The following is a 12,277-nucleotide window of genomic DNA, read 5'->3' on the forward strand; positions in this document are numbered from 1 at the left end:
CAGTAGAATAAAGCTGACATAATAAGCAAAACTATGGAGCACTGCTTAGAGGCTTTGTTCAAGAAAATTCACCTCAAAAATCACCAGGAAATATTTTTTCAAGGTCAAGGAAACCAATTTAACTGCTATAAAAAGTGAAATTATTCTAAGTTAATCAATATAGATTCTCAATTCTTTTTCATGAAGTAGAGACCAAGATAAGCAATCCATATGACATGGCAGCTCCAAGGTGTGAAACTTCTAATGTTTTTAATCTGGTTACTCTGCAGTTCTCAACATACAACTTTCATTTCATGGCCTAACATGTCTGCTCAGCTGCTGCAATCACATCCTCATTCCAACTAAAAGAAAGAGATAGGAAGAGGAACTATTCCACTTAAAAGAGTGTGAAGTACCAGCAGTACACATCATTTCAGCTAACATATAACTGACCAGGATTACATCCATGACCACATCTAAAAGCAAGGGAAGCTGAGAACTGTATTCTTTAATGGTTGGTCATGTGTCCACCTAGATGTTCTATTAGTTTAGAAGAAAAAGAAAATGGATATGAGAGGAGAGGCAATTGGCAGTCTTTGCCTTGGTTTATCATAAATAGACTGATATACTAGTACAAATTGCCACTAATTAAGTACCGACTGGAAATTCCTCAGGGCATCATTGGTCCTGTAAGGGATTAACTTTCAATGATATCCTTTTTAAGGCAAATGCTAGGCCATAGAGGAAAGACTCGTGTTTCATTAGCCAGTCACCTTTTTTGTGATCTTGATAATATCAGCTTCACATGAGAATAAAGGGGATAATTGGCAATATTTGGAATATGCTGTACCTTCTTCCATGAAAAGTTTAGTGTTTTGGTGAATGTGTTAGGGGTACAGCATGACGAAAAATAAATGATAAAATCCCAAATCTAAGGAGTTTTTAAAATACAGAAGAATAACTGTAGGAAAACATGTTTTCTGGGATACTGGAAGACTAAAGACCGAATAATGGATTTAGGACACCTAGGCAATGACTCTACTTTTTCCCTATATTAAATTGTGAATCACTGATACTGAGTTGAGTTTAGAGATAAGAAAAATATGATGTCTGAAAACATCCCCGAAATGAAAGCGTACAGAGCTTGTAAGCTCTTCGTGATCAGTACTTATATTGGATATAAACATTGTGCAGTGTCTCAGATTCACTTGATGCCTGCATGACTGAAACACTAAGCTGTCCCTCCTCTTCCACATTTTGAGCAGCCAAAAGCCAAGTGACACAATATAGAAGTATAAATGAGTTAGCACCTATAGGGTGAATCTTGACCAAAGAAAATGCTAGACAGGAGGGAGCAGAGGAGACGAATACCTCTCCTCAATTTTCCATTCTACGGTCTACTGTGAGATGTGGTTTCTTCTTGAAATCTGTCTTGATTAAGTCCCACGTGTCAAGTATGGACATGGCTCTGCTGTCTCTCTTGGTGTCAAATTGTGATTTAGTGATCAAGGTAGGAATACATCAAGATTTCTTGCTTCACTTTCTTTTTTTAATTTTTTTTTCACCTTCACTGCATTGACCTTATATATTCCTAATAAAGTATTAGAATCTTAATCCTCTTCTTATAATCTGCCTTCTAGAAATTAGGGCCAAAACAATGGTGTAAAACAAGTATAAGAGGACTGTGATTTCTAAGATCTTACAAGACCCTACACACTTTGTACAGATAATCTCATCAGTAGCTGTTGATCTCTCATTTGGGGAAAATACATCGTAAAGGAAGCTATGCTGCAATATGTGTATTTATGCTCTTTATGGCCATCCAGCTCTTAAGTTACCATATTTTGAGCTAACTCATTTGTAGCCAACCCAAATGCTATAAGTATAGATATCTTAGGCTAAAATTAACAGATATAATTACACATTAGAATTTTACTTAAAGGCTTATAATAACTCAGATAAGTGAAAAACAAGTAACTATAGATCAAATAAACAAAAGACCAGAATAGAAATATGAGTCTAGAAAAGTTTCTTATTGCTGCTAACAGCACACATTTAGAACCCACACTACCAGGCTATGTTGTATGATAAATATATACATGTCAAAAATCAATATTATTATATAAATATATGCTATAAATATATTTTTAAATATCTAGAGCATGTATTTATAGAGCACAATTTACTAAATATTAGTGTCAAAAACATTAATAAAAAATAAAAACGTTAGGCTCATTAACATTTCAGGAAGCTTTGAAGACTACAGCCTCCCAGATACAAAAAAGACACAAGCAGCTTCTGTGAGAAAGGTGTAAAATAATCTATTAGCTTGATTAAATCTTCCTAATGTAAGACTTATATTCCTTTTAATTTTTCCAGTCAGCTAAAATAAATGTGTGTAGTTGATATGTCTTCAAATCTTTTGATCTTTTCTATCTCTGACATGAACTAAAAAAGCAAAACAAACACAATAAAATAATCTGAGTTATAAAAATAACTCAGTGACAAAATAGTATGAACTGAACTACAAAATCACTGAAAGATTGTCTAATTCTCTCTTTGGCCCAGAAATGTGCTGACTTCAGTTATCTCACTTTAAGGATTTACATGGAGCCCTACATGTGTCTCTAGCAGAATGCACACTGAGCCTGCAAAATCTCATGTCTCTAAGGAAGAGTAAGAGAAAGCAAATGCAGCATGAGGCCTATGAAAACTCATGTAACATCTAAGAAGAAAAGCAAAGGTGATGTTCCTTCTTGCAAGATAAGTTCCTGCTTCATCCCAAACAGCCAATGCCAGGAACAGAATCTGACTTCCCTTGATACAAGGGACCACAGAAACAAGACCAAGTATATTTTCTATGTGATTGTACAGTACAAAAAGCCAGGATTTTCAAGGCGTGAGAAACACTGGAGATTCCCTCCACACTGTCTGACTAAATATCTGAGGTAAGAGCATCAGAACTAACCCCAATCACTTCTCCCCAACCACAGGGAGCTGTAGAGAAGATTGCCTTGGGATCTCACTAGAGAAGAAAAGAGAAAGGAAAAAATGTGTGTGTGTGTGTGTGTGTGTGTGTGTGTGTGTGTGTGTGTTTCTGAGAAGTCAGTCTCAAAACAGGTACACATCCCAAGCAAACTATAGATAGTTGGCCAAGAACACTCAGGTAGCAAAGTTAGTTTCATTTGTCCCAGACTACTAGCATCTACAGGTATCTGGCATAGGCGCAAAAGGAAAGATTCTCTAGAGGATGACAAACATTTTTTCCCCTAAGGACAAGTAGGAAATGATAAAATAGGACAATAATGAGAACAACAAAAATTACAAACTTACCAAGACTCCAATTATTGAAATAGTCAGATACAAATTATAAAACCGTCACATATTCTACAATATCTTAAAAGTATCTGCAGGCAACCAGGAACTAGAAGCCTACATAGAAGATTTGAAGAAAAATACATGAATTACTAGAAATGTAAATTGTAATTATTAAAACTCAATGGATAAATTCTGTAGCAAGAGAGAAAATTGGTCACATGGAAACAGATCACATCAGAATAAATTCTTTGAAATATAGTAAAAAGAAACAAAATATGGAAATGGAGATGAAATAATAAAAGGTGAAATATATGAAATAATCTAATATACATTTAATCAAGAGTCCCATAAGGAGAGAAAAAGAAAATGGGTTGTCAAGGTAATATCTGAAGAAACAATATCTGATAATTTTTCAGGAATCATGAAACAGTCCGCAGATTCTAAAGGTCCAAGAAATCCAAGCAGAATCATTTTTAATTCCATTATAGTAAAACAGCAGAAAATGCAAGACAATAAGAAATTTTTGAAAGCACCCAAAGTTGGGGAAAACAGATTAATCTTTAAAAGAAATAGCATCAAAATTTCACCTAACTTCTCAACAGCAACAATGGAAGCGGTGAGTGGAATGATATCACAAATGCACTGCAGGGAAAAAGTAATAAAAGAGATAACAGACCAAAAATAATTCCATATTCAGTTTTAACTTTCTTTAAGAATAAGAATAAAATAAAAATATATTCAGACTAACAAAAATAAATTTTTCTCAACAATAAAATCTCACTAAGAAAAATTTTAAAAGCTGTACAACTGACAAAAGAAAACCAAGGTCTAACAAGCAAGAGGAATGAAAATCAAAGAAAATGCAAAATAGAATTAAAATTCCAGATAAGGTTGGAGGAAAAAAATGATACATAATTATGAAATGTTTAAAGTATTCCTTTTAAATCAAGATTGAATAAGTGTGTTTAGAATTAATAAGATGATTTAGCAATATTTCTGTATGTAAAATCAATGTATAAAAATCAATTGTATTTCCTCTGGCAACAGCTAAGGAAAAAAATCTATTGAAAATATATGCATAAAACTTATAATAGTATCAAAAATACCAAATACAATAGGACTAAAACAAAAGATAGACTAACCTCCCCATGAAAAATCATTAAAATTTCATTGAGAAAATTTTATAAATAACTAAATACAGAGATATTTCTTGTTCATGGATTGAAATCCTTATTATGTTAGAGATATTGATTCTCATGTCGATCTACTATAAATTCAGAAAAATTCAATAAACAATCTCAACAAGTTTTGGGAGAAAATGACATGACAAGCTGCTTCTAAAAATTATATGTAATATATCACTAAAGAAGAGCAAATTTGGAACATCTGTCATATTGACTATTAAATGTTATTACTAAATGATAGTAATTAAGGCAGTGTGGTAAAGAGAAAAATAGACCAGTGAAACAAAATAGAGAGCCCAGAAACATATCCATTATATGCAGATACTTGATTTATGCAATAATTGTACTAGAGAAGGATGTTCTTTTTGATACATGATGTCGATCAATTGAATATTAAATAAAAAAGGAAAATTAGACTTGTACTTAATACCATTAACAAAAATAATTTCCATAAGTATCACATAAAAACAAAACAATAAATTTTTTAGAAATTAATGTATAAGAGTATCTACATGATTTTGTCATGGAGATAGATTTCTTAACCAAAATACAAAAATGATTAATTATAAAAGACTTAGAATTAATAAGTTCTGTTCACTAAATGGTATTGATCCTATGATCCAATAATTTTATTCCTAGGTATGTACCTCAGGATATGTGCTAGGAGGCTTGTGCAAGAATATTCATAGAAACATTTTATAATAATCATAAACAGGCAAGTATTCAAATGACTAACAATAGAAGAATGAGTGCATAATTTGCAGTATGTTAATGAAATGAACCAAAATAATGAACAAATCAATGAAAATTATATACTTATATTCAACATCTTGAATAAATCTTAAAAATATAATGACTATATTAATTTTCAAGATTTCTGTATGATGAAAAGCACCATAAAAACAAAGTTAAAAGACAAGCCACAAACTAGAAGAATTCCTAATAAATATTTAAGAATATCAAATATCAATAAGAAAAAGACAACACAAAAGTAAATTGGTCAAACATATGAACTGATAATTCATAGAAGTAATTCTAATGGCAACAGACATTAAAAGATGCTCAGTCTTATTAGTTATCAGGGATTTCAAAAAATTAGTTAGCAGGCAAGTACCACTTCTGACCTATATAATGGCAAATATTAAGAAGTCTGAAAATACCAGGTGTTGGTGAAGATGGGAGAAGCGATACTTTCATACACTGGTAAAGAAAATGTAATAGATTCAGATACTTTAGAGAACAATAGCATCAAGTTAAATTTAAAAGTCAAGGAATAAAAAAATCCACTCCAAAGAAACACACAGGTACAAAACGAGAAATATACAATGATTTTCACTATAGCATTGATTTTAACACAAAATTTGGAAAATAAGTAAAGTAAGAATTCATTATATTAGAACATTAATGCAGCTGCTAAAATGAATGACAAAAATACATAATTATCAATATAGATTGAATTCAAAACATAACATTGATTTTTTTAAAAACTCAAGTCACAGATAAATGTGTTATAATTTATCTGTGTGTGTAATTTATGTAAAAGTATAATTACATTTACATTCATGTGGAAAATACAATTTTATATTTATGTATATTAAAGTAGAAAAATGAACAGAAGTGATGTATATCATAATTATAGTTGGAAAGGTATGTGGTCAAAGACCTTCAAGTTGATTTGTTGATTTATTCTTTATGAAAGAAAAACATTTGAAACAAACAATAATATGTCAGCATGTAAGTTTTATTATATATCTTATTCTCTTTATTTTTAAGTTCTTAAAAATTTCTTAAAGTCACACGCAATTTTTAAATTATTATCAACAAAGTTTGATCTAGTAACTTCATTTTAGAAACTTTATCACAAGGAAATAATTTGAAATGCAGAAAAACATTCTATTGTGGCTTAATTTGAAATAGCAAAGGACTCAGAAATAACTAAAATGCTTTACATTACAGTAGTTAGTAAATGCTTTCTTTTATGCATTTCATGGGTTATTATGGCAACTTAAAATGCAGAAATGATTATGGAGAAATTGCTTATTTTAAACAAATATGTAGAATTCAAAATTTTAGAAATAAATTATAAATAATAAAGCTATTTATCTAAAAAAATAGTGAATTTTAAGATTTGTATCCTTAGTTATATTAATTGTTCACAATTTTCTGTACTTTCTAAATTCTACAATGCATACAAGTTCACTACTTTAAAAATAAGAAAAATTTTAAACTTACTTTGATTTATCAGTCCTTTTTCTTAAATTTTGAAAATGAAACCTCCAGAAGTTTTCATAATTAGAAGATCCTACTCCAAATGTATTCATCACAGGTGATTTCTTAATAGAAATTTTCACAGATCATAAACCTAAAGACAAATATTAAAGTTTATATTATAATACAAATTTACTCAGAGTACCAAATAATGCATTTCACACAAATTTATTATTTATGGCTTAAGAATAAAATTGTATTAAGAAAGTATTTAAATTTAAATTTAAACTTTCAGACCTAGGTGTAAAACCCAACTTTGAATCAAAAAAACCATGTTTCTTCTATTATGTTACTACTAGAAAAATTTATTTCATATAATATTTAGTCTTTATTATAGTTTATTAGTTTTATGAGCAAAACCATTGAAAGAACAGCATAGTAGTTAAAGAACTACAACTAGACTGTTTTAAATAATTGTTCTGTGTCTCAGATTCCTCTCCATTGCTAAGGGAACAGTACTTTTATAGAGTTGATCTAAGAAATAAATAGGTTAATATATGCAGATTGCTTAGAATAGAAAAATTCCTGACTTATAGGAAGTTTTATATAAGTGCTTGTGATTGTTATTAATTACTATGCTTTCTGTTATTTAAGTTTATTTATAAATTTCTTTTTATGTCTCCTGTCTTTTTGTCATTTAGATTATGCTTTCTCTGCTTGTCCTCACATCCAGATTTTTCTTCCTCTTGAAGCATGTCTGAGCACATTTTATAATTACGTGTAAGACCAAAATGAGGGCATACTATTTGTGTTTAGTGGAGTATTTAAACAACAAAACAAAGTAATAAAATGAGTAGTCAGATTTATATTAAATTATTTTGTACTTCATTTTATAGATAGCAAATTTTTAACACTGGTTGTTATATCAGTCGAGGTTCTGGCAGGAAACAGATGACACACTCAAATGGGGTAACTGAATAAAGAGACTCTTTCCAATGACATTATTTAAATGAAAAGAAAAGAAAACCCAAGATGGTGCCATTCTCAGGAGCTGACAAGAAGAAGGGTAAACCATTACCACATTACCACATTCAAGACTGAGAGGAAGAGGACCTGGAAAGGATAGCTGTAGGAGAGTGGTACTTAAAAATCTCAGCTTTTTGTTCACAGATGCAACCAGTCTGAGCTGCATGCTAAGAGGAAGCCTGGAGGACAGGAACTCTGATCTCACTCTCCCCCACTTCACTCCAAACATCTGCCTGTGCTTCCCATCAGCTAAACCAAACAAGAAGCCAGAAAGTGCAGCGCAGAGTGCAGAGGATAGAAAATGGATCTGGAGGGGAAATGGAAAACATTCAGTACAAAATAGTTTATAAATTCAAAACATCATTATCTATTGCTATTGGTTATAGCAAGGTCTGATTCTAATAATCTATAACCATTGAAATGTAAAGCAAACATATTTTTAAGTCTGTAGCTCTACTGAGCTACATACAGGGATGTCATTCAGAGTGGGCCTAACTTTAATAAAAAATATGTTATTCCCGAACAAGATTAATATATACAGAAGTTTATTTTTTTAAATTAACAACTTAACATTGGAAAGTTCCACTTTAAAAGGCACTCAAGAAAATAACTACAAACAATTATTAATGAATGCATGATAAAGTACATATAAGCACAGAACAACAATAATAAAGGTGTAGGAATACTCAAAAGAGGTACTCTGATAAATCTAGTAATAAATGTTACAAGTTTGACAAGTATTTATTGAGTCGTATAAATTGTAACTATAGAGATAAGATGTTTAAGCACTCTAGATAAAGACAAAGTCTTTAAAAGAAGACAATAAGAAACCCACCATTTACAAAATGTTACTTATTTCAGAGTTTAGAAATATAAATTTGAGTCAGACATACTCTTATATTTGTTTTAAATTCATTTAAAACATTTAATGCCAAATAAATAGAAAGGAAAAAGTACAGGCCACCTAGAGAGAAAAATAATTGGTGAAAAACAATTGAAAGCAAACTGTTTTTTGTGTGCATCTGTTAGGCATATTGACCTAGAACTTTTAGCTGTTTCCTGGTATATTTTACAGACTTGACTATGATTAATCATATTTTTTGAGGTTTCAAGAAGTCAGAGACTAATTATTTTAGAAATTCACTCTTGATCACTGAACCTATTGTTCAAAGATTCCTCACATCTGCTCTAACAGTGGTAGATATTTGTACCATCTGCCCAACGTGCAAGTTCCACAACTCCCTGTTGAGGAGACGTCCCCAGATTAGAAGGCAAGAAAAGATCAAATTGTAAAAGTTTCTACATGCTTACTCTTGACTTTTGGCTTATTTTGGTAGCACTTATTTTGGGAGTAACAGTGCTTAACCAGCAATAGTTTGTGGACCACTATTTGAATAGTATTGTGAGAAAAAAAAAAGGAGAGAGAGAGTATGACTCCTTGCTGTATTTTATTGGTTAGGGTTGCTTTTGACTAAGAATAAAAGAAACAGTAACCAAATAATCTCAAGATTCCAAAAAGAAAATGTGAATGTCTTCAGAAATGTTTCCCAAAGAGGTGTTGGAATTACACCTTCAGTGGGATAAATAAACAAAGAAAATAAGGGTTAAAATTATCCCTCCCAAAGAAAAACCCTCAAAATAGAGAATCTAAAAATGTTATCAACTTTCACAAAATTTTTAGTCTTTTTATAAGTATATTCTTCATCAAATTCTCAGTAGAATCCAAAACCTGAAGCTATCAACAAAGAATTATTATTATTGTTGTTATTATATGTGTGCGGTAGAGTCCAGTCAAGCTTCAGATGACTAGCACCTCAGCTGACATCTAACTGAAATCACAGGAGAGACCCCCCAATGTGAACTACCCTGTGTACAATTAACTCCAGAACCATCAGAGTTGATAAAAAATTATTTTAACACTCTAAGTTTTACAGTCGTTGTTACCAGCAATAGATACCCTGAATACTCATTGAATTGTACAGTGAATACAAATTTCACCTCAATAAAAATAAGATTATAAAAGAATATATTGCATTAGAATTAGATTTAATGACACGTAACAAATAAAAATGACTATTGCTCAACAAGATAGAAGTATATTTCTCTCTGATGTTAAAAAACTTTTTAAAAATTCCAAGCTAGACAATTAAGGGTCAGTTCGGCAGCTTCACAGTCATAAGAAACCAAGGCTCCATCTAAATTTCCTTTCATGGTCGTTGTCAGGCCGCACCTTGCTTCAGGTTGTTCACCGGTTCATGTAGCATCAAATCCTTGGGGAGGCACTAGTGCACTATGTGCTATTGATTCCCATCTTCAAAGGAGCTCTGTAAATCAAATCTCTTTTTCATTCCTTCTGCCATTCTTCTAAGTCAGGACGCCATTATCTTTGTCCTAGATAAATACAATAACTTCTTATCTTCCAGTCTCCTGATCTGTCTTCCTCTAGTCTCATCTTTTTCATGACTGCCAGAGTAACTTTTCCAAACATAAAGTTCCTGATCTTTTCACTCCTCCCCCAGTCTCCGCTCTCTGTTTAAGACCCTCTAATAGATCCCTAGTGCCTCTGAGTAGGGATTACACACATTGCTGAAGCATAAAGTTTGGGTATATGGTTTATATTTTATCTATTGTGTTTTTTTTTTAAAATAGCTATTTTATTTGCCATTACAAAATTAAACTATATGTATCAGTTGCAAATCATAATTGCAAACCTTTTGGGTAAAATATGTTGGAAACTGGATTTATCTCATCCATTTCAGGGTCCTACACTTATCATTATTTTTTTAATGGACTGTTTTACCAACTGACATGGGGGAAAAGTGAGGAAACATAAAGCCATATCTCTTTTGGAAACAGTTAGAAGACAAAATGGTTAGTTTGTAAAAGAGAAGGGTCATGGGATATCATTAATACCTCTTAAGGATAAAGCCTTTACATATATTTTTAAGAATTCCTCACCCTTTGGTTTGTACTTCACTATTCTGAGGAGATATATACAGGCTTTCATCCTTTCTCGCCTGAATTTCTCCAAAGAAGAAAGTTGAAACTGCCTGAAACAAAAACAAAAAATCAAGCTCACTGAAAAGATGACATTGGGTGCCCTGTAGAAGGATAAAAGGGAATCAGAGAGACGTGTCCAGAGACTGGAAGGTAACAGAGGTCATTCAGAGACATCTCTGTTGTAGCAGGATCCCCTGGAAGTGACAGTACCATGGAAGAAATGTCTGGGCACTAGATCTTGAGAAATTTGACCCCATAGCATGGCAGACCTCATAACATAGCTCTTCTCCAGTCCTAGTGGTCACCCAGAAAAGGTTCATCAAGACAGAGGGAACCATAAAGATGTGACAATTGACCAAATGTCCCATGGTGTTCCTCCAATGCTTTTGTTGTTACATAAGAATCCAAAATCTTTGTAAAACCATAGGGAGGGACAGGCCTAATAAAAACTAAGAGTGAATATCCAATCTGTCAAGCAGAATAGAGGCTTGTAGTATACATAGCTAATTTAGACAATACAGAACTACTATTTCTTGAACACATAAATCTATCACCCATGATTTATAACTACTACATGTATTTTAACTTTGTAGTTGTAAATAAAATAATCAGTATTTTTCCAGAAATAATAATAATAAATATAATCCATAATTAATATAAAATAGCAATATTCAAAATACTGAAAACCAGTGCTTAATATATTTACATATGATTTAGAAAGGCTTGAACAATGGGGAAAATGAACCAAAAACACCACTGAAGTTTAAAAAGGGACTATTTCCACTCATCTCTCATCAATCATTTATTCATTCATACCAGAAAATTGCAATGAGATGATACTTAAATGATAAAGTCTTGTTCTGACTTAGTTAAATGTCTTAAATTTCTTTTACTCTCTGTGAAAGGATTTCCATCTAAAATAGAACTGGAGGATATAGAATGGAAACTCTCATGCATGTGCCCTCAGGAAAATAAAACAAGAACTGAGAGACTGATTCTCTGTAAATGCCTGATCTACAGAAAATCAGAACTTATTTCCTGACAAATGAACATTCTCCAAGAATCTCTCCTCATCCTCAAGCCAATGAATTTATTGCTTGAAGTCTTGCTGGACTTCTCCACTCTTTGAATTCCTTGCCCAAGAATATAGCCTGCCCCAAACCTTCAATGGACTTGACTATAGCTTCCTACCGTTAGCGTTTCCAAAATCACAGTTCTGCTATTCCCGAATACACTCAATTTCTGATCATTCCAGCTTGCCTCAGTTTACCTCTTTATTTAGGTTGACATCATAGGAAGCCATTTGGCTTCGATGTAAACTACTAACATGATGAATGATTTGTGAAGGAATTGCAAAAATAAATATAATTGTCTGAGGGTTTCTGTTGTGTGCCAGTACTTTTTATTTATTGGCAACTCTCAACATACAACATGAAATAATGAAAAGTATACACATAGAGATACACTTACATGTAAACTAGAAATAAAAGAATATTTTTGATCATTTTATATTTAGACTACCAAACCAGATTATTCACTTTAAATAGTTGTCTTTTAGGAAA

The 12,277-nt window shown here is 31.8% G+C and overlaps 1 protein-coding gene across 1 annotated transcript in view; it reads right to left on the minus strand.

The window, feature by feature from the left end:
* TMEM232 (transmembrane protein 232) overlaps positions 1-12,018 on the minus strand; it is a 160,228-nt gene extending 148,210 nt beyond the window's left edge. Inside the window, exons 1-2 of the mRNA XM_023533626.1 lie at positions 11,986-12,018; positions 10,674-10,765 (exon numbers count right to left, since the gene is read on the minus strand). Of these exons, the coding sequence (XP_023389394.1) occupies positions 10,674-10,765; positions 11,986-12,018 (125 nt within the window). The remainder of the gene's footprint in view (positions 1-10,673; positions 10,766-11,985) is intronic.
* Positions 12,019-12,277: the final 259 nt, after the last annotated feature.

This window comes from Pteropus vampyrus, unplaced genomic scaffold (genome assembly GCF_000151845.1).
Source record: "Pteropus vampyrus isolate Shadow unplaced genomic scaffold, Pvam_2.0 Scaffold106, whole genome shotgun sequence".
NCBI lineage: Eukaryota > Metazoa > Chordata > Mammalia > Chiroptera > Pteropodidae > Pteropus > Pteropus vampyrus.